The sequence below is a fragment of the Mauremys mutica genome, chromosome 5 (genome assembly GCF_020497125.1).
Source record: "Mauremys mutica isolate MM-2020 ecotype Southern chromosome 5, ASM2049712v1, whole genome shotgun sequence".
NCBI lineage: Eukaryota > Metazoa > Chordata > Testudines > Geoemydidae > Mauremys > Mauremys mutica.
The window spans coordinates 100386349-100405329 of NC_059076.1; the positions used below are offsets into that span (position 1 = coordinate 100386349).

At 44.5% G+C, this 18981-nt stretch overlaps 1 protein-coding gene across 3 annotated transcripts in view; it reads left to right on the forward strand.

The window, feature by feature from the left end:
- The window catches only part of SMIM14 (small integral membrane protein 14), a 62271-nt gene that overhangs the window by 35874 nt on the left and 7416 nt on the right, over positions 1-18981 (forward strand). The window contains exons 3-4 of one of the 3 annotated variants that reach the window (XM_045017938.1): positions 2118-2166; positions 8218-8792. In XM_045017938.1, the coding sequence (XP_044873873.1) occupies positions 2118-2166; positions 8218-8423 (255 nt within the window). In that variant the 3' untranslated portion in view covers positions 8424-8792. Of the gene's footprint in view, positions 1-2117; positions 2167-6448; positions 7472-8217; positions 8793-18981 lie in introns of those variants that run through there. The other 2 variants (XM_045017937.1, XM_045017939.1) reach the window with 2 other exon arrangements.

The window sequence follows — 18981 nt, forward strand, 5'->3', positions numbered from 1 at the left end:
AGTGCTGACCACCTGCAAACCCCATGGCCTCCAGTAGGGATTGTAAATGTTTAGCCCCTCCCTAAATCAAGCCCTTTTATGAGTGGAATTTATCCACATAATTCACCTCTTTAAACTGTAGGTACACCAATGTCCAATCCTTACAGTCCAGAATATTTCAGTCACAAAATATTCTAAGTCAATATCATTTGGTAAGACAAGTTCCTCCTCTTATAAGGATGATCTGCAAAGGTTTGTAATAAAAATTTGTCTTGTGCCCGTCTTTGATATGTAAAGAAGGCCTGGAAATAGGTTTGATTTGCTGTGTTGTTTCTGGGGGCCAGGGTATCTTTTATTCAATTTTTTTTCTGCTTGTTTATTAACCATAGAAACATCAGGAAAGTTAATTTTGGTTTTCCCTGGTTTTGCTGGAGGCCTTCCTGACAGTCTCATAGCATGTTTATTATGAGCTCGTAACACCTTCATTGAAGGAAATGTTGTGATGAATCTTTAGTAAAAGTTTCCTTTCTCCAAAATGTTAATTAGTCATTGAAGTTAAATAGGTATAAACTGTTTTAACTGTTCTGACTAAAAATCTCTTCCTTTCTCAGTTGCTCAGCTTTTGCTGTCTTGGCCTTTGTGAAGTGTTGTGCTTTGTATAATACGTTATGTGCTTATAACAAAATGAGTGATTATACCTGCTACACCAATGTAAGGTAAAACTTGGGGGAAAGTGTGAGACTTCTGCACAAGCTACTTAGATTTGTTTAATCATGAACAATTACACTTGTACTATTTAGTGTTTGTGTGTGTGTGTGCCTGTATTGATTAATACACCAAAGTCATAGTGAGCATTGTGACAAGAAGAGAGAGAAGCTCCAATACTGCTATTAAAGCAAGTCTTTGAAATTCAACATGGTGATTGTTTTGAAGCCAGAGATCTTTTGTTCATCCCAGGAATTTTTATGCAGATTTGCCCGAGTAAAAATTGCTTCTTGAAAATCACCATTTCCTATCTCCAGCCTGTGTTTTGCGAAATATAATTTTGGTAGTATGTCAGAATCCCTGAACGTTCTAAGACCAGGTCCTCACTGCCCCTCGCAACGCCTGGGAAGAGAGATAATGTGGCAGCAGAATAGACGCCCAGTGATCAATCCCTGCCTCTGCGGTCATAGTCTGCAAATGTGACATGAACCCCGGAACAGAAACAAACACCAATAATAATGGGGAACCAGGAGGATATGAGTTAAAGACTCATTTATCATTAATGTTAATATTTCCCTTCCCACCTTTTATAATTAATCAATATCTCATTTTCCACTGAGAGGTTGCACAAGCAGGAATAGAGCCCAACTCCCTAATAGGCCGGACACAAATCCCATTTTCTTAACCAGGCTGCTTCTCAAAACAAACCTGCCACATCTTTCTGCAGAATTGAAAGGACAGGTTCAACCTCTGCTAATGGGGCTGGTGATATAATTGTACATAACAGAAAATGTTTCTGCAGTTTTTTTCTAAACCTAACAAACTAGGAAACTGTCTGCAAAATAAACTTTATTTAAAGAAAGTTATTAAGTTGAAAAATCAAGAATGCAAAAAATGGGAAATGCCAGAATTAATGTGCATATGCATTATTTTAGTATGATCACATATTAGTAGACGACTACGTAGTATTTTATTGTAGCTTTTTAATCTGATTAGAACAGCACCCATCCATTATGAACCTCAAAGTATATACAGGTTTATAAACTTGAACTTAAAAAAATGTATTCAGACTTAAACCTTGTGTAACATACCAGGAATGTTGATAATGGAAGCAACAGTATTTTAGTCAGTCACCTTAAAGTACATTGTATAAATGGTTATTTAGAAACCTCATAAATAACTAAGATTCTTCACATACCAAAAACCTGGTGTGAGGCAGCAATGTAGCAGTTACAATCTTTCTTATCAAAGATCTCTGATGGTTTCAGTTCAAAAATTCAAACTAGTATTCCCTAATATTTTTTAAACTCTGTATAGATCCATTATGTTGAATAAATTTAAACTATGCAGTAATTCCGATCTGTCTTGCTATTTTTGAACAGCTGATCAGGTCCCGTTCCTAACCATGAGGTCTTTCTTTTTATTCATTTCAGTTGAGGCAATCCCAGTCATACTGCACAGACACGGAATGCCTTCAAGAATGTGAGTAACCGTGTTCTAACTGGAAGTGTATGAGATTAGGACTCCCGTGAAAGTCAAAATAAGCAGCAGTAATTTAACTAAAATGAGATGTTGTATGGCCTGGATTTTTTTTTCCTTGCAGAGTTGTGGTTTGAATTAATCTTTATCAGATTTAAATTAATGTATGTTATGGGCCACATCCTGGGCTGAGCAATCCTGAAACCCACTGGTGTCAATGTGAGTTGCAGGAGTGCAGCACCTTTCTCAATTTGTCCCCAAGTCTAATGAAATTTAGCCTAGTAATTTTCATGGTTCAAACTTGACCTTCCTTGCACCTGCAAGGACCATGGTACCAAGTGGGATTCACCCCAGGCAGGATAATCATGGTTTTTCCAATACACAGAGGTTGTGCCACGGGAGGGTGGTTTTAATGTCCACATGTAGCAGTATGGGAGCCCTGCCAGCGAAGACTGCAGTGGGACTGTGCGGAATCAATACATCCCCTGAATGCCTGGGTCATGCCCCCTCCATGGCTAGTGCCATTCGCATGTAGGATTGTGCAGTCTCTTTGAACCACTGTGACCCCCCTGCATTCCAAGAAGAGCTTCCTTCACAGAAGGGCCTCTGCCAGCATCTGCCTGTGAGGGAATCTGATCCATTATGCACCATATACATGGCAGGGGTTCACAGGACAAATTATTTGGTGGCCTCAGGGTGCAGCCACCAACCCTTGCTGGTGGCAGCTCTCACACTTCTTCCTAAAACATTTAATTACCTTTAGGAAAAACAAACAAATATGTACATACACACGTCCAAATCATTGTAATTTATTTTTTGCTCGTTAGTAAGCCTGCTGTGAAAAGTGATATTAACAACATACAAGTATCACTTTTTACAGCAGATTTACTCAGCCCTGGGAAGTCTGGGGGCAGATGAAGCCGTGGATGGGAGATTGAGGTAGGCAGCAGGGGCAATTGGGGAGGGCAGGTTGGCCGGGGAAAGCAGCGGGGGGCCAGAGCCTGAAGCCCCACAGCCGGAGCCCAGGGCTAGAGCCCAAAGCCTCACTACCAGAGCCTTCCTCCTTGCCACCCCTGGGCTGAAGCCCAAATTCTGAGCCCCACCGCCCCCATCAGCTGCCCAACTCTTGCTGGAAGCCCCAGCAACCAACACCAAGGCTGTGCATCCAGGAGCACCAGGGAGGGGAGGGGCCACTGGTTCCCTCCCACCCCATCACACCCCAGGAGGCTGTGGTGACAAGAAAAGCCCCTGGTGACCGCATTTGAGAAATGCTGCACCAAAGTACAGCATGATGGCATTTCTCCCTGACTCAGTGGCCATTTCACTAATACAGCAGTGTTGAGGTGTATGTTCACTTAAATATGCTGTAAATTTCCTGTAAATAATAAGCGCACACTGACTGGACATCATCATGTTAGCCAAATGAGATCAACTGAGACATGGAAGTGTATCTGTGTGGAGATTCCATTGAGGGTTTTGAGTGGCAGAGTAATCACCGCCTGGTAGAACTGAGCATTATGTAGCTACAGTTTGTAGTCAGGTAATACAAACATTATTGTCTGTGAATGCATTTGGAGGGGGAATGAGCAGCTGTTTCTGAGGGATGGATTTTTAGCCAATTGTTTCCACATGCATACCTGCCCTGGTGCTATAGGAACAAGCCTATCCTCATTAATTGAATAATGAGCACCTAGTGGGCCTGCTAAAAGACCATCACGGCTCAGTTGGAGGAAGGTGCTGGGAGAGACACAAGTCCTTCTAAGACCATGGATACACTACATCTTATGTTGGTGTAACTTACGTTGCTCAAGGATTTGAATAAACTACCCCCTTGAGTGACATAAGTTATACCGACCTAAGCACTGGTGTAGACCGGGGTTCTCAACCTTTTTCTTTCTTAACCCCCCCCGCCACATTCTATAAAAATTCCATGGCCCGTCTGTACCACAACAACTGTTTTTCTGCATATAAAAGTCAGGGCCAGCATTAGGGGATAGTAAGCAGCACAACTGCCGGGGGCCCTGTGAAGCTAAGTTGCTCAGGCTTTGGCTTCCACCTCAGGCGGTGGGGCTTCGGCTTTCTGCCCTGTGACCAGCAAGTCTAATGCCAGCCCTGATTGGCGAACCCCTGAAACCTGATTGCGGCCCCCCCAGTGGGCCCCAGACCCCTGGTTGAGAACCACTGATGTAGACAATTCTCCTGCCCACATAGCTACCACCGCTCATTGGGGCTGGAGTAATTAAGTTGACAGAAGAGCTCTCTCCCATCAACTTAGAGAATCTGCACTAGCAGCGCTACAGTGGTGCACAGCTGTAAGCTCTGTAGTGTAGACGTAGCCTAAGAGAGAGAGGAGCTTCCAGAGACCACAGGCCCCAAGGATGAGAGCTATGCCATCCCTGAGGCCAAGGGGAAAGGCTACAGACCAGAGAGGCCAGGACTGAGAACCACAGGACTGCACCCTCAGCAAGTTTGCAGTTGACGCTAAACTGGGAGGAGTAGTAGATACGCTGGAGGGTAGGGATAGGATACAGAGGGACCTAGACAAATTAGAGGATTGGGCCAAAAGAAATCTGATGAGGTTCAACAAGGACAAGTGCAGAATGCACTTAGGACGGAAGAATCCCATGCACTGGTACAGACTAGGGACCGAGTGACTAGGCAGCAGTTCTGCAGAAAAGGACCTAGGGGTTACAGTGGACGAGAAGCTGGATATGAGTCAACAGTGTGCCCTTGTTGCCAAGAAGGCTGACGGCATTTTAGGCTGTATAAGTAGGGGTATTGCCAGCAGATCGAGGGACGTGATCATTCCCCTCTATTTGACATTGGTGAGGCCTCATCTGGAGTACTGTGTCCAGTTTTGGGCCCCACACTACAAGAAGGATGTGGAAAAATTGGAAAGAGTCCAGTGGAGGGCAACAAAAATGATTAGGGGGATGGAGCACATGACCTACGAGGAGAGGCTGAGGGAACTGGGATTGTTTAGTCTGCAGAAGAGAAGAATGAGGGGGGATTTGATAGCTGCTTTCAGCTACCTGAAAGGGGGTTCCAAAGAGGATGGTTCTAGACTGTTTTCAGTGGTACAGGATGACAGAGCAAGGAGTAATGGTCTCAAGTTGCAGTGGCGGAGGTTTAGGTTGGATATTAGGAAAAACTTGGTGAAGCACTGGAATAGGTTACCTAGGGAGGTGGTGGAATCTTCTTCCTTAGAGGTTTTTAAGGTCAGGCTTGATGAAGCCCTGGCTGGGATGATTTAGTTGGGGATTGGTCCTGCTTTGAGCAGGGGGTTGGACTAGATGACCTCCTGAGGTCCCTTTCAGCCCTGATATTGTATGATTCTATGACCCAAGGAGAAGGGCAGTGTAAGACCTGAGCCCAAGGGGAGAGATTATATTTGAAGTGTATTTGTATTTAATAAGTAGAACCCTAGCAAGGGAATTTTGTCTTACGTCTGTTTGGACTTTGTGGAGTTCTGAAGGAGTCCTGAGAAAAAGGAAACTGAGGCAGGAAGTGCTTTCAGCGCTGCATTGGTCAGCAGGAGATGCTCTAGGGCAGGCATACCTCACCACACCTGGGCTCCTATATATGTGTCTGCACTCTGGCAAGGACAAATATCTGAATATAATAAAGAATTGTTATGGGTTTGCGCCTGCAAAGTGCGGAGACAAATGTCTGAGTAGAAGCTTGCTGAAAATACACCTCAAAATGTGTTGTCCTACTTAGAACTCCATTCATGTTTACTGTTAAAGCTTATTGTTATGTCCAAGGCTTTATCTTAGTTACAGGATTCAGATAAAACACAGTTGAGTCCTGTCCGCATAGATAGATACAACTATGCAGTGCAGTGTTGTAATGGGTCAGGACACAGCTATGTTGTAACCAGGATCTCTGACTCAGTTATGCTTATAGTGCAGATGTGCCATTAGATTTTTCCCAGTTGCCATTAAAAGGAATGAGAGAAGGCAAAAGAATCACAGCTTGTACTTCAATGATCATTATTCATATAAGAAGGTACAACAATTTAGAACCAGCCTGCATCAATAGACAGCCAAATAAATTAAATGTGGATAACTATGTAGAATCAAGTTATCCATACATCTCAGACTATGTTCGGTCAGGGCTGGCCATTATACACTTATTTCCACCACTATCACAGAGAATACTTTGATTCTAAGTGCATATTTTTGTCTGGGTCTCATTACTATTTTTTATACTCTGTACAATTTATTTTGATTTGTGCTTTCAACTTTGCAATTTGGTTCTTTCTGCTTATGAAAAAACATTGTTTTAAGTAGTAGGAGAGAGGGCAGGTTGTATTTCACTCTTGTGGATCCCATCCCAGAGTGGAGCTGATGAGTTTTAGAGAGAGACACATTCTGTAATCTTCAGGCCTGGTCTGCACTACAAAGTTAGATTGACATAAGCCACCTTGCATCGATCGAGTTGTGCATGTGTCTATACTTAAATTTGTAACCCTGGCATTATGCCAACGTAGTAACCCCACCTGCCCAAGTGGTGGTGAGCCATGGTCAATGTACTGTGGTCGACTCAGTGTGAAGGTAGATACTCAATTACCTATGTCGACCCTAACAGTCCTCCAACAGCTGTCCCACAATGCCTGACGCTGACCGCGTTGATCACAATTGTGTGCTCTACTGCCCAGGTTCACAGAGACCAAAAGCCCCACACACACACTTTAACACCCCACAGAATTTTGGAATGCCTTTTCCTGATTGTCCATCTTGGCAGCTCTCTATTGTTGTGTGCAGTTGTCCAGCTGACCATGCTGGTACATGCTCCAGATGTGCTCAGGCTTGGAGTAGACAGGAGATACTGGATCTCCTGGGCCAGTGGGGAGAAGAAACTGTTCAAGCACAGCTGTAGAGACATGGACATCTGTGAGCAGATTGCACAGGGGATGCAGAAAGATATAACAGGGACCAGCAGCAGTACCACGTGAAAATGAAGGAACTGCAGCAGGCATATCAGAAGGCCAAGGAGGCCAACAGTCAGTCCAGTGCCGAGCTGCAGTTCTGCCACTTTTACAAAGAGCTGCATGCCATACTTGGCAGAGACCCCATCACCACCCCACAGACCACCGTGGATGCCTCTGAGGAGCTCAAGTCACAGACTCCTGCCATGAACGGTGAGGAGGAGAAGATGGATAAGGAAGAGGAGGAGAAATATGGGGGGCATGTGACTGGGGGGTCCACTTATGCCATGAGTCAGGACCTGGTTTTGACTCCACCCCAGTACACTCAGTCCCAGCAGTCAAGCACAGGCGAGCCCGACGCAGGGGAAGAAACCTTGGGTGAGTTTGTAAATGTATTTCCTGTTACATTGATGTTGCTCCCAACTTAGCAGGACACAGCTATCGACTTTTCAGTAATTTACTTGTACTAGAAGAAGCAGCTGCAGCAATACAACAAAGAGTTGGAATTATCTGCATTTCATTCCCATGTAGAGTTAAGTGGGGTAAGGGGAGGGCATGCAGAGCAGTTTTGTTTATGTACACAGGGTGTCCCTTGAATCCTCCTGAGAGATCTCAATGAAACTTTCATGGAGGCACTCTGCTCTCTGGAAGGTTTCTAGAGATGGCAGACTTACTTCTTCCACTGCAGGACGCTTTCCCATGCCCGTTGGCAATAACTTGGGGCAGCACCATTGCAGTAAACAGGCTAGCTGCATAAAAGCCTTGGTGGCTTCAGGACACCAGCAGCAGCTGTGCAATCTCTGCCTTTGTTACCCTCAGAAGTGGGATCAGCTAAAATCACCATTGCCCATGCAAAATGGTGCCAGTATTCAATGCCATTGCCTTATACTCATAGTTTCATGTAACTGAACAGTTCCCTCCTTGTTTCCCTCACCTCTGGAGGGCCATATTCACCATGGCTGGAGCAGTGAGTGACGCCATGCACAAGCACTCTGAAGCAGACGTGTCCATGAGCATGGCTTGTTTAAACTTCAGGGGAGCAAGGGAGGGGAGTTCTGAAACTTAACTTTCACTTTCCTTTGTGACTACACTGACAGTGGTACCTCTGTGTGTTTTGTCTGTAGCTGCTGCCACTGCAGCCTTGAGGGTTTCTCCCTCCACTCCCCACGGAATGTCTGATCCAGATCGGAAGAGAAAGAAGACGACTCGGGATGCCATGTTCAGCGAGTTCCTGCAAGCTAGTACTGCATCAGACCATGGACAGAGGGCCTGGAGGATGAATACTGCAGACTATATGGAGAAGAAAAGAGTGGTCAGGAGAGAGGCCTAGGAGACCCAGCAGGAAAAGGAGAGGGAAATGCACCAGGATATAATGGGGCTTTTCTGGCAGCAAACTGATGCTGCAGACACTTGTGAATCTACAGGTGTAACAATCACTGGCTCACCTCCCGTTGCATCCATGGAGAGCTCCACTATAGCACCTCCCTCCACCCATCCTCAACATTCCATTTGGCATCAGGGCCACATCACTATGCCTACCTCTCTACATCGCGGGACACAACCACAGCTTCACATACACTGACCTGTGAGTGCCACAGTTGTTGTATATGTACCTAAAATTGACATGAAAGTTCCTTCCCCTTCTTTAAGCCCTGTTCCATATATTTATTAAGGTTTTACTGTATTTGCTTTTAATTTTCACAGAATTTTTTTTGAATTGTTGTCATTATTCAATAAAATTCTACTGTTTGGAAAATAATTCATTTTTATTAGTCCCCAACTTATGCTGCAGAATGCCTGGCAGTACTGAAAGCAGCCACTTACGTGTTGTTGTATACTGTGACATAAGTCATAGGATCAGTGACGAGCACACAGTAATAATCATAAGCGTACAGCAAGCCCCGCAACAATCATGGTGCATTGTCAGTGTTATATTCATATATGTATACCAAATACTGCACAATTCTTAACTGGCTGCCAAACTGAAGGACCAGGTAGAGCACCATACACCAAAACGCATTACTGTGGCTTGTTGTTAAAGCACTCCCTGAGCTGTATAGCTCCACATTGAGCTGTCTGATAGCCCTTGTGTTTACTGTTCAAACTCAGCAGACAGCTGCTCCACCTCTGTCCTTCACCCCAGCAGCAACTTTTCCCTCTTTGCTTCACAGATGCAGGACACAGCAAGCAACTATAACTAAGGCTGTGATTCTTTCACTGAGGTGGCAGAAGTCATGGATTCCGTGACTTTCTGTAATCTCCATGACTTCCACAGTGGCAGCCACCCCTGCCGCTGCTGGAGCAACCTGGGGCCAGCCGTACTAGCCACCGCTTGGGAGGTCCCAGGCAGCTGGCTCCGGGAGCCGCCTGAACAGGGGCCAGTGCAGCTGGTCCTGCAGACTCCCTGAGCAGTGGTCCTGGGGGCAGCCCCGGAGAGTGTCTGAGCAGCAGTCCCAGGGGCTGCCCCAGGACCAGCCACAATGGACACTGCTTGAGCAGCCCTGGGTAGCTGGCTCCAGGGAGCACCCGAGCAGCGGCAGTCCCAGGGTGCCCAGAAGCTGTCCGGAGAGTGGTCCCTGGCAGCAGCGGCCAGGGGGCAGTCAACTCCCAGCACTGGAGCAGAGCCCCTCCAGCAGGGGTCCCCTTGAGCACGAGAACTCCAGAAGTAGAGTTTTAGTCAAGTGTATTTTTGGTAAAAGTCATGGGCAGGTCACGGACTGTGAATTTTTATTTATTGCCCATGATCTGTCCATGACTTTTACCAAAAATACCCGTGACTAAATCTTAGCCTTAACTATAACCTGTGGGATATTTTTCTTACTGAGATCCAATCTTGTGAAGTAAACAATGATAGTGCCCCCTCAGTCTACCAAAGCCTCTTTCAAGCTGCTGAGCCAATAGTTTAATCTTTCTTTGTTGCTGTCAAAGTATCCAGTGTGTGGCTTCGTGAGTTAGGGGGACTAAGGGCTAGGCTGGGTCTCCCAGGATAAGTAATGGCATTTCAACATCACCAATGATAATCTGCCAGTTGGGAAAGAAAGTGCCTGCTTATAGCTTTCTGAACAGCCCGTGTTCTTAAAGATGTGAGTGTTGCGCACCTTCCCTGACCAGCCAACACTGATATCAATGAAGCGTCCCTGGTGATCCACCAGTGCTTCCATAGAAAAGTAGCCCATTCTGCTGATGTACTCTGTGGCAAGGTGGTCTGGTGCCAAAACAGAGGTATCCATGCTATCTGTCACTTCATCACAGTTCAGGATTCCCATTGTTGCAAATCCATCCATTATGTCCTGCATGTTGCTGAGAGTCACAGTCCTCTGTAGCAGGAGATGTTTAATGGCCCTGCCCACTTGCCTGACAATGCCCCCCACAATTGATTTTCCAACTCCAAAATAATTTCCCACTGACTGGTAGCAAAATATGGCACGGCAAGTTTTCCACACGGTGATCACCACTCACTTCTCTACTGGCAGGGCCATTGTCATTTTGGTGTCTCTATGATGGCGGGTTGGGGCAGGCTCAGCACACAGATCCAGGAATGTGGTCTTGTGCATCTGAAAGTTTTTCAGCCACTGCCCATCATCCCAAGCCTGCATTATGATGGGATCCCAGCAGTCCGTGCTTATTTCTTGGATCCAGAAGCTGCACTCCATTGTTTGCAGCTGCTCTGTGAACGCCAACAACAACCTTTAATTGGTTCTTGCTATGTCCCACAGCAATCTGCCCTTCACAAAATCATCTTGTTTCCTGTGATTCTTCTTCTGGCTCCGCAGTTACCTCATGATCATGTGTCCTGTGCTTGCAATGCTCAGAACAGGAATGCAGAGCTGTGCAGACCCCATGCTTCTGTCAGAGATGGCATTAGCAACAAGTCCTCTGTGAGTTCATAGGTTTTTAAAAATAAACTTGAAAATTATGGGATAGAGGTGATGTTATAGGGCAGAGAAAGTTGCATCATGGGAACTTGACCCTGCAGTGCCATTCAACCTTATGCTACTTGTTTCTGCCCCACCAAAAGACAGCATGCTGGACAGTGGTGAGTTGCACACTGGGATATCTATCCATGGTGCATGGCACTATGCATTGAAACACTCTGGGTGAGTACATGCAGCACCAACAAAGGGAGCCAAGTATGCATGTTCATAAGCAATATGCTAACTGCGACAGCTTTATGCCAATGTAACTTATAGCAGCAAAAGTTTGTAGTGTAGACACGCCCTTAGTCAGGGAAGGTCATTGTGAATTTTACCATGAGTTGCAAGCATCCAGTCACTTCTGAGAAGGAGAAAGGGGCATGTATATCAGGGGATGGTGATAGCGTGGTCTAGCAGTTTCAGTATTCACCTGTGTTGGGAGTTCTGTTCCTCTCTCTGCCACAGACTTGCTTTGTGACAAGTAACCTCTCTGTGCCTGAGTTAACCCATCTATAAAATAGGATGGTAATACTTCCTCATTCCTGAGGAGGGGCATGAGGCTTAGTTCATTAATGTTTGTGAAGCACTTTGAGATCCTTGGGCTGACAGGTATTGTATAGAAGAGCCAAGTTCTATTCAATTATTTTATAATGTGCACAGTTTAGTTCCAGTGGGGGGGTTGCTTTCTATTAATGGCTTAGGATGACATTTTGACTGACTTCTTTTTATTGGGTAAACAACAAGTGTTGTAAAACTCTCAAGAATCAAATAACAGAATAAACAGATTGAGCCTGGAGAATCTGCTGGAACTGTTGTTTTCTGAGTGGGTTATGACTATTCTGGGCCCTGCTCCATGAGACCGTCACATCCACCCTCACCCTCACTCTCAGACAGACAGGCATGAGGCATGACTCCCATTCATTGCCTCCCTGTTCCTTCCCCTTAAATCAGGTTGTGATGGATCTAGAATCCCGCTCCTTTTTCCTAAGTCCTGCACCAGCAGCAAGTGACTAGCTGGCTAGCAGCAATCAGCTCGGTACTACACCTCCTGCCATTTACTGATTCATAGTTCTTCACTGCTGGGCCCAGATCCCAAAATTCTTGCTTTAATTCTCCCCTGACAGTTCATTCTGCTGGTTCATGTTTCCTTCTGGAAAGCCAGCTGTTCATATTGTTATAGACAAATCCTCTGGCTACAGATCATAGAAGTAACTGCTGAGATTTATGTGCGTTTTGGTTTGGGAAACAACAGGGCTGTGGCTCAGTGATGTCATAGGTGTATCATGTTTTTCTGTTGCTACCAACTAAGAAGAGGCAACCACAGAAATCCATGTAAACTCCCTAAACACTGTGGATTATGATTCTTTCTGTGAAATGTATCCTTTAACCCCAAATTTAAGAGTTTTTGGAGCTTGCATCCAGCCAAATTGGAATAGCAGCATTAACAGAAGTGTGAAGTTCTGTTGTTCATTTCCGTATGCTAATAACTGTGAACTCTTATTGATTTTGTTGTTGCACTATTATGTAGAATTTATATTGCTGTAGTACTCACAGGACCCAGTCTGGATTGGGGCTCTGTACAACCTCATAGAGGAAGATATGGGCAATGCTCCAAAGATCTTATAATCTACTATGTAGAATCTGCCACTGGTAGCCATTTCACTGCTGATTCTCCCGTTCACAAGCATTTATCCACTGCTGCTGGAAGGTACCTGTCTCAGCTTGAGGGATTAATTTTAAAGGGTGTCATGAAGGAAGAATGCTACAAGTATTGAATGTGCAAATAGCTGAATATTCCATCAGAGATTCCTTAGATTCTCCAGGTAAAATGCTCTTGCAACGGTCCTCAAAATGTAGAGGAAAAGCGTATTTGTTTGCAGTCCTGTCTGTTAGAAGATATTAGGCTGCCCAGTGCTGCTTTTAGGATAGTGGAGGTTTCTCTAAAATCTGTTCCAGCAGCAGTAGTTCACTTTTAGCGCGTAATATTTCTGAATGATGCTTTGTGTCTTATAATGAGCTATGGTAAAAACACATGAGACTAGGGACATGTTGCTGGAAACCCAGCAGATCAGCCCCTCTGGTGGTTCCTCCTGCATAGAGAGGATTCCCAGATGATGCTGTAGTGGCCAACTCCCCTTATAAAACCTGGCATAGGCATGTGGATGAAGAAAAGGAGACCTGATTTTTTTCCCCCTCTCTGTGCTCCAGCAATCCCCACCTGTTAGAACAGCCATACTGCTGTGGGAGGCCATGGGAGGTGTATGTAATGTTAGTTCAGCCCTGATGAAACTCAGAATTGTGATAGGGGCTAACAGCCTAACAGAGCCACAGAGGGAATCCTGAGGTGGCATATAGCTGCCCCTATGTTGCTCTACTTCCCCATCTCACCTTACAAAGGGGGTGGGAGGGATAGGAACAAGAGCACCAGAGAACTGTAGGGCACTATTCCTGGAGCAATTTTTGGAGCAGCCCTTAGAGCAGCCTAAGTTATTTTGAGGGCCATCGTAACTGCCAGCAGTCCAAGAGCTGGGGAAGCAGAATGGAGGCTCATTGCTGGTGAGGATCTGGCCTTAACTTTAGTTTTCAAATAAAATAAACTTCTAATTTTCTTTAAGTGACATCTGCCACTCAGCATGAAGAATGTTTACAGTACTGTAGGGTACTTTTGGGGGCCTTTTCTGCCTGCATAGTCTGAACTTCAGGGAGTGAACCCTATCTGTTAGCATCACTGCTCTGTCTCAACTGTGCCACTGGTGGTACCACCCACCGATCATGACTCCTGCTCCTTGCTTCTCTTGGAAATGGGATCCTCAGCTCATACTCATACGAGCAGTAGGTTGGCTATATGCATCAGTAGGTTTGTTACCTACAGAATTTTGTAGTATGCAGTTTCTTGCAGAGCAATGTGGCTGATGTTTATTTTTACTATATCCCTTAGGGGTAGGTATCATTAGAGTTCAGCTTGTATTGCAAACTGGACCTGTTCTTCATAGTGGACAGGGGTGGCTTTAGCGATTTTGCCGCCCCAAGCACTGCAGGCAGGCTGCCTCCGGCAGTTTGCCTGCGGAGGGTCTGCTGGTCCCGCGGCTTCGGCGGACCTGCCGCGTGCTGGGGCCTGGAGCCGCCCCTGATAGTGGAGGATTTTAACTGAAAGATTTCTTGGGGAGTTGTGTAACTACAAACTAAAGAGGTCACCTTAAAGCCTTTTATATATCCTTTTAGGGTAACAAGGATTCTAATTTATAACTTAGGCAAGGAAGTACATGATACAATAAGGGAGTGCTGCTCAGGGTAGTTAGTAATTGTACATTAGCACTTTGAAAATACTGTATAAGGTGCTACACAAACATTAGAAGCCCTATTCCTCTCTCCTAGCTATCTCTCCTTTGCTCTCAGGATCCTGTACAGTGACCAGGGAACTGAGTTTAACAAATGTGCTTAAGCTAAGTTTTAGCTGAACTAGGTTGTAATACAGTTTGGATGGGTCCAAGTGTGTTAGAATCAGGTTCTAGCCAAACTTAGGCTATTCACCAGTTATCCTAACACTATTTGGCCCCATTCCCACGGCATCTCAGAGCCCAGGTCAATCACAACTGAGATTAAGGTTGAACTTGCTTCCTTTACCTGTGTGCCTTAGTTAGAGAGGGTGTAGGATTCTTCAGAATCTGTTACTCAGGGAATCTCTTAACTTAAGTGGAAGGGGAGAAGCCACACTTTACATAGAGTGGAAGAATCATAGCTTTTTGCCTCAATTCACAGATCAAGCGACAGAACAGTTGCAGTTGCAGCTGTTAGGTGAAAGGTAAGATGACATGGACTCAAGTGCCTGCAGTATGCAGATGGCACATAGCATTACCTGTCTTTCACCAGATAGGATCATACTACTACTGACAAGATGACCCGCTGTTTGTATAGGATCAGCTCATGGATGCAGAACACCTGGTTGAAGCGGAACCTGAGCAAGAGAAGGATGATGTTTGTGGGCAAAGGAAAGCACTCAGACTTTCCAGGCATGGTGGAGGCTGCTTTAATTGAAGGTGCACACCCATAAATTGGTCATTTCCGTCTGTAGTTTAGGAGTGCTCATTAATTCCTTGCTGACACAAAGCTCTTACATGGCAGCATCTGCAAGAATGCTTTCTACCATCTCCAGTTATCTAGAAGCTTCTGTCCCATCTTGGCAGATGGTGACCTGTCTCAATTATATATATATATATGCCTTTTATCACCATCCATCTGGACTACAGTAATAAAGCCATCAATGCTTAGGAATCTTCAGCTGGAACAGAACTCTGCTGCATGTCTCCTTAGTAAGGGTGGTTACTCCAACCACATCAAACCTGTCCTCCATTCTCCACACTGTCTTTGCATAGAACTTCAAGTCATGTTCAAGGTCTTTGTCCTTATCTTCAAGGTGCTCAATGCCTTGGCCTTAGAACTTCTAAATGATAGCTAGAAGTTCCAAGATGAGGACTTTGGTCATAAGTTCTGCTTCTCTGGCACAATGGAACTTTCTGCTTTCACTGTGCAGGAGACAGAGCTTTCTTGAGGGTTAATCTGAGACTGTGGAATTTAATTCCCCTAGAAATAAAGGACTATAGCTGGGCTTTTTTATTTTTTTTTAATAGTTTGTTCACCAAAAAATGCAGTTTTGGATCAACAAACTTCATGAATTAGACACATATTTGCTGAATAGTTTTGGACAAAAGAAAATTTGGGGCTAGATATACAAGAGGACTTAGACATGAGTTGACATTGTGGCAGTGCCACTGCTACCCCACTTATACGCACTATCCCAGTGGTTAGGGTACTCATGTGGGAGACCCAGGTTTGAATCCCTGCTCTAGACCAGGGATTTGAACTCAGATCTTCACTCTGCAAAGTGAGTGTCCTTACCACCAGGGCTATAGCATATTCTGGGGTGGGTTTTCCCTTCTCTTCTGTTGAAGCTGTTCCACTTTGTATAAATAATCATGTATTCATTGGGCCAGATAGACAGAGAAAGAATGACTCTGTAGCCTGGTGATTATTATAAAAGTCTAAAGATGCCCAGAAAAAACCCAAGAAGTTTTGGGTCTAACAATATTTTGTTCGACCTGAAATGAAATTGTTATTGACGTTTTAGATTTGTTGAAAATTCTGAAAATATTTGGGGTTTGGTGGAATGAAAAATTCCCCCCCTACCCCTGACTGCCAGAGACTGAAAAATCAGTTAAGTGCCCAGCTCTAGTAAAAGTTGTCACAGACTTCACCACTTTTCAGTCCAAGTCCAAGGTTCACTTTTTTGACCTGCCTTCTCTAATAGAAACACAAAGCAACGAGTACATTAAATGCATACATACAGTTCTCCTCCTGCAGAGAGAGAAAAAGAACAAACCATACATGATAGATGCTAGTCACGTTGCTTAAGGCACTAGTAGAAGGCTATTGGCTCCTGGAGTAATGACGTGGTATAAGGACCTATGACCTTTCAATCAAGGTCTTAGAAAATAGACCCTCTCTGTGGTGCTCTTTTGTTGTTTGTCTGGTCACTCAGCTCTTACAGTGCTGACTCCCATTGTTTCTGCATTCCGAGAATATGCCATACTGAGGGAAGGGAAGGAAAGGCAACCAGTAGTTAGCAACGGAGTACTTTGTGTGGTACCGGTATTTCTTTTCTGCTCTCCCATTGGGAGGAGGTCCCTCCTGGATCTTGAGCCTTGTAGTGTTTAATCTCTGCTTCTGGCAAGGTCAGTGTATGGTCTGTCTACCTTGCCCTTTCAATTTGATCTATTAGGCCTTGTCTACCCTACAAAGTTTTGTTGACAAAAGGCGGCAATCTAAAGTTGCTCCTATCCATATCACACAGCATGTCAGGCAACTGCGAGTCTTCTTCAGTTAGGAACTTTGCGATTAACTCCTGCCCTTCGCGATGTCTTCATGACAGTTAACAGAGCATAGGAGAGCAGTGCGGGATGCATCCCTTCTCACAAAGATGCCGGGGTGCACAGCAAAGAAGGGTCATTGAAAAATTCCACAAAAGAAAGCTGCAAGTCCATGGAGTGCTGGGACAGAAAGCAATGCCTCTCGGTCCAAAGATATGTCACGATCCACTCCACCTTCCCACAACACCTAGCGACATAAGGTGAAGAGCTGGACTGTGGGATAAGTACCCACAGCATATTGCCCACACTGTCAGTGATAGTGCTCCAGCTGTGGACGCACTCTGCTGACAGAAGGAGCAAGTGTGAACATGACATTCTGATTTTTATTATGCCGATTTTTTTGAGTGTCAACATCAGTTTTGCCGACAAAACTTGGTAGTGTAGACAAGGCCTAATTTTTTCATAGATTCTAAGGTCAGACCAGACCATTTTGATTATTTAGTCTGACCTCCTGTATAACACAGGCCATAGAACCTCCCCAAAATAATTCCTACCTCATATCTTTTAGAAAAACATCCAATCTTGATTTAAAAATTGCCAGGGATGTAGAATAAACCATGATCCTTGGGAAATTATTCCAGTGGTTAATAAATTACCATTTCTTGATCATGGCCACAGAGGCAGGAGAGACTAGAAAGAGATGTGTTCTACAGGAGGCTAACCTGAGAAGGCAGGGCACATCCCTGCAAATCTGAAGATCAGCGAGGGGGAGGAGAAGGGAAATCAAAGACCATAGGGAGATCTGGAGGGGAGGAAAGAACAGAAAAAGAGGGAGGATCAGAGAACTAAGTGGGGAGAGAGGAGGGAGCTGGCAGATGGTAGTGCAGTAGGTTGGACTCCCTTGACTCTTACAAATGAGCACAAGATGCATAACACTAATTTATTTCAAAGTTTATCAGACTAACTGGAAACAAAGCAGGCAATATTTAAGGAGTAGTCATCTGTGACTGTTAATGTTGCAAGTCAGTACAATGACTCAGAAAGGTAGTCTACAATTTTAGTATGGTAAATGCAGATCAGAACTGATGTAAAGTCTTTTGTGATTCATGGCTGAACTTTAAGGGTATAATTGAGATCTTCCACATGGGTGAGAACTCCTATTAAATTAAACAAAATCTTTCTGGGATAGAGCCGATATAGGTAGGATTAATAGACTATTAGGTCAGTTGAAAAGTTCTAATATATCACACTTAACCTCCTCATTTCCCATTTTGAATCAATCCCAACTCTGAAGTATTATAACTTAAATTCTAAAGAATTTGAATCATCTTTGGCCAACCACCATGGGCAATTTACATATGAGGGAACCAGTTACATATAGTAATTTCCCAGCACACTTAAACTATGAGTTGACCTTGCAGTGTACATGGGATCGAACTGTTTTTACCATGTACCCTGCATGTTCTCTAGCCCTGCAACACCAAGGCTATAACCTGATTTAGGGACACAACTAAAATAGGGCTTGTTCTCTGTCTGCACTGCAAGACCGAGGCATGTTTTAACTGTATCATGGGATGTAATTGGGTCTTCTTATGTCACCCCTCTGTACCTGAGTGAAATTTACTCAATGGGAATAAAAAGAATGTGAATACAGTCAAAGTACATTGACATGGCATTGCTAACACAAGTGGGTTTTTGACAATTGAAGTTTGTGAAGCTGGCTTGTCAGTTGAGTTTCTGCTGAACATAGCATAGGGTAGCCAATGCCCGCTCAAGTGATATGTGACTTTAGGACCCAAGTTACCAAAACATTTAAGGACTTGCTGAACTTTAATGAACAGGGGTGGACTTAAGCATGTGCTTAAAGTTAAGCTTGTCCTTACGTGTTTTGATGACTTGTTAATGTATATACATTCCAGTATACACTCTTGTAATGAGTAATCTAATCTCTGTAATATTCCTACTGTACTTTAACACAGTACTATTTCAAAAGCACTACATTAAAGCAGTGGTGGCTCTCAACCTTTCCAGACTACTGTACCCCTTTCAGGAGTCTGATTTGTCTTGCATACCCCAAGTTTCACCTCACTTACAAACTACTTGCTTACAA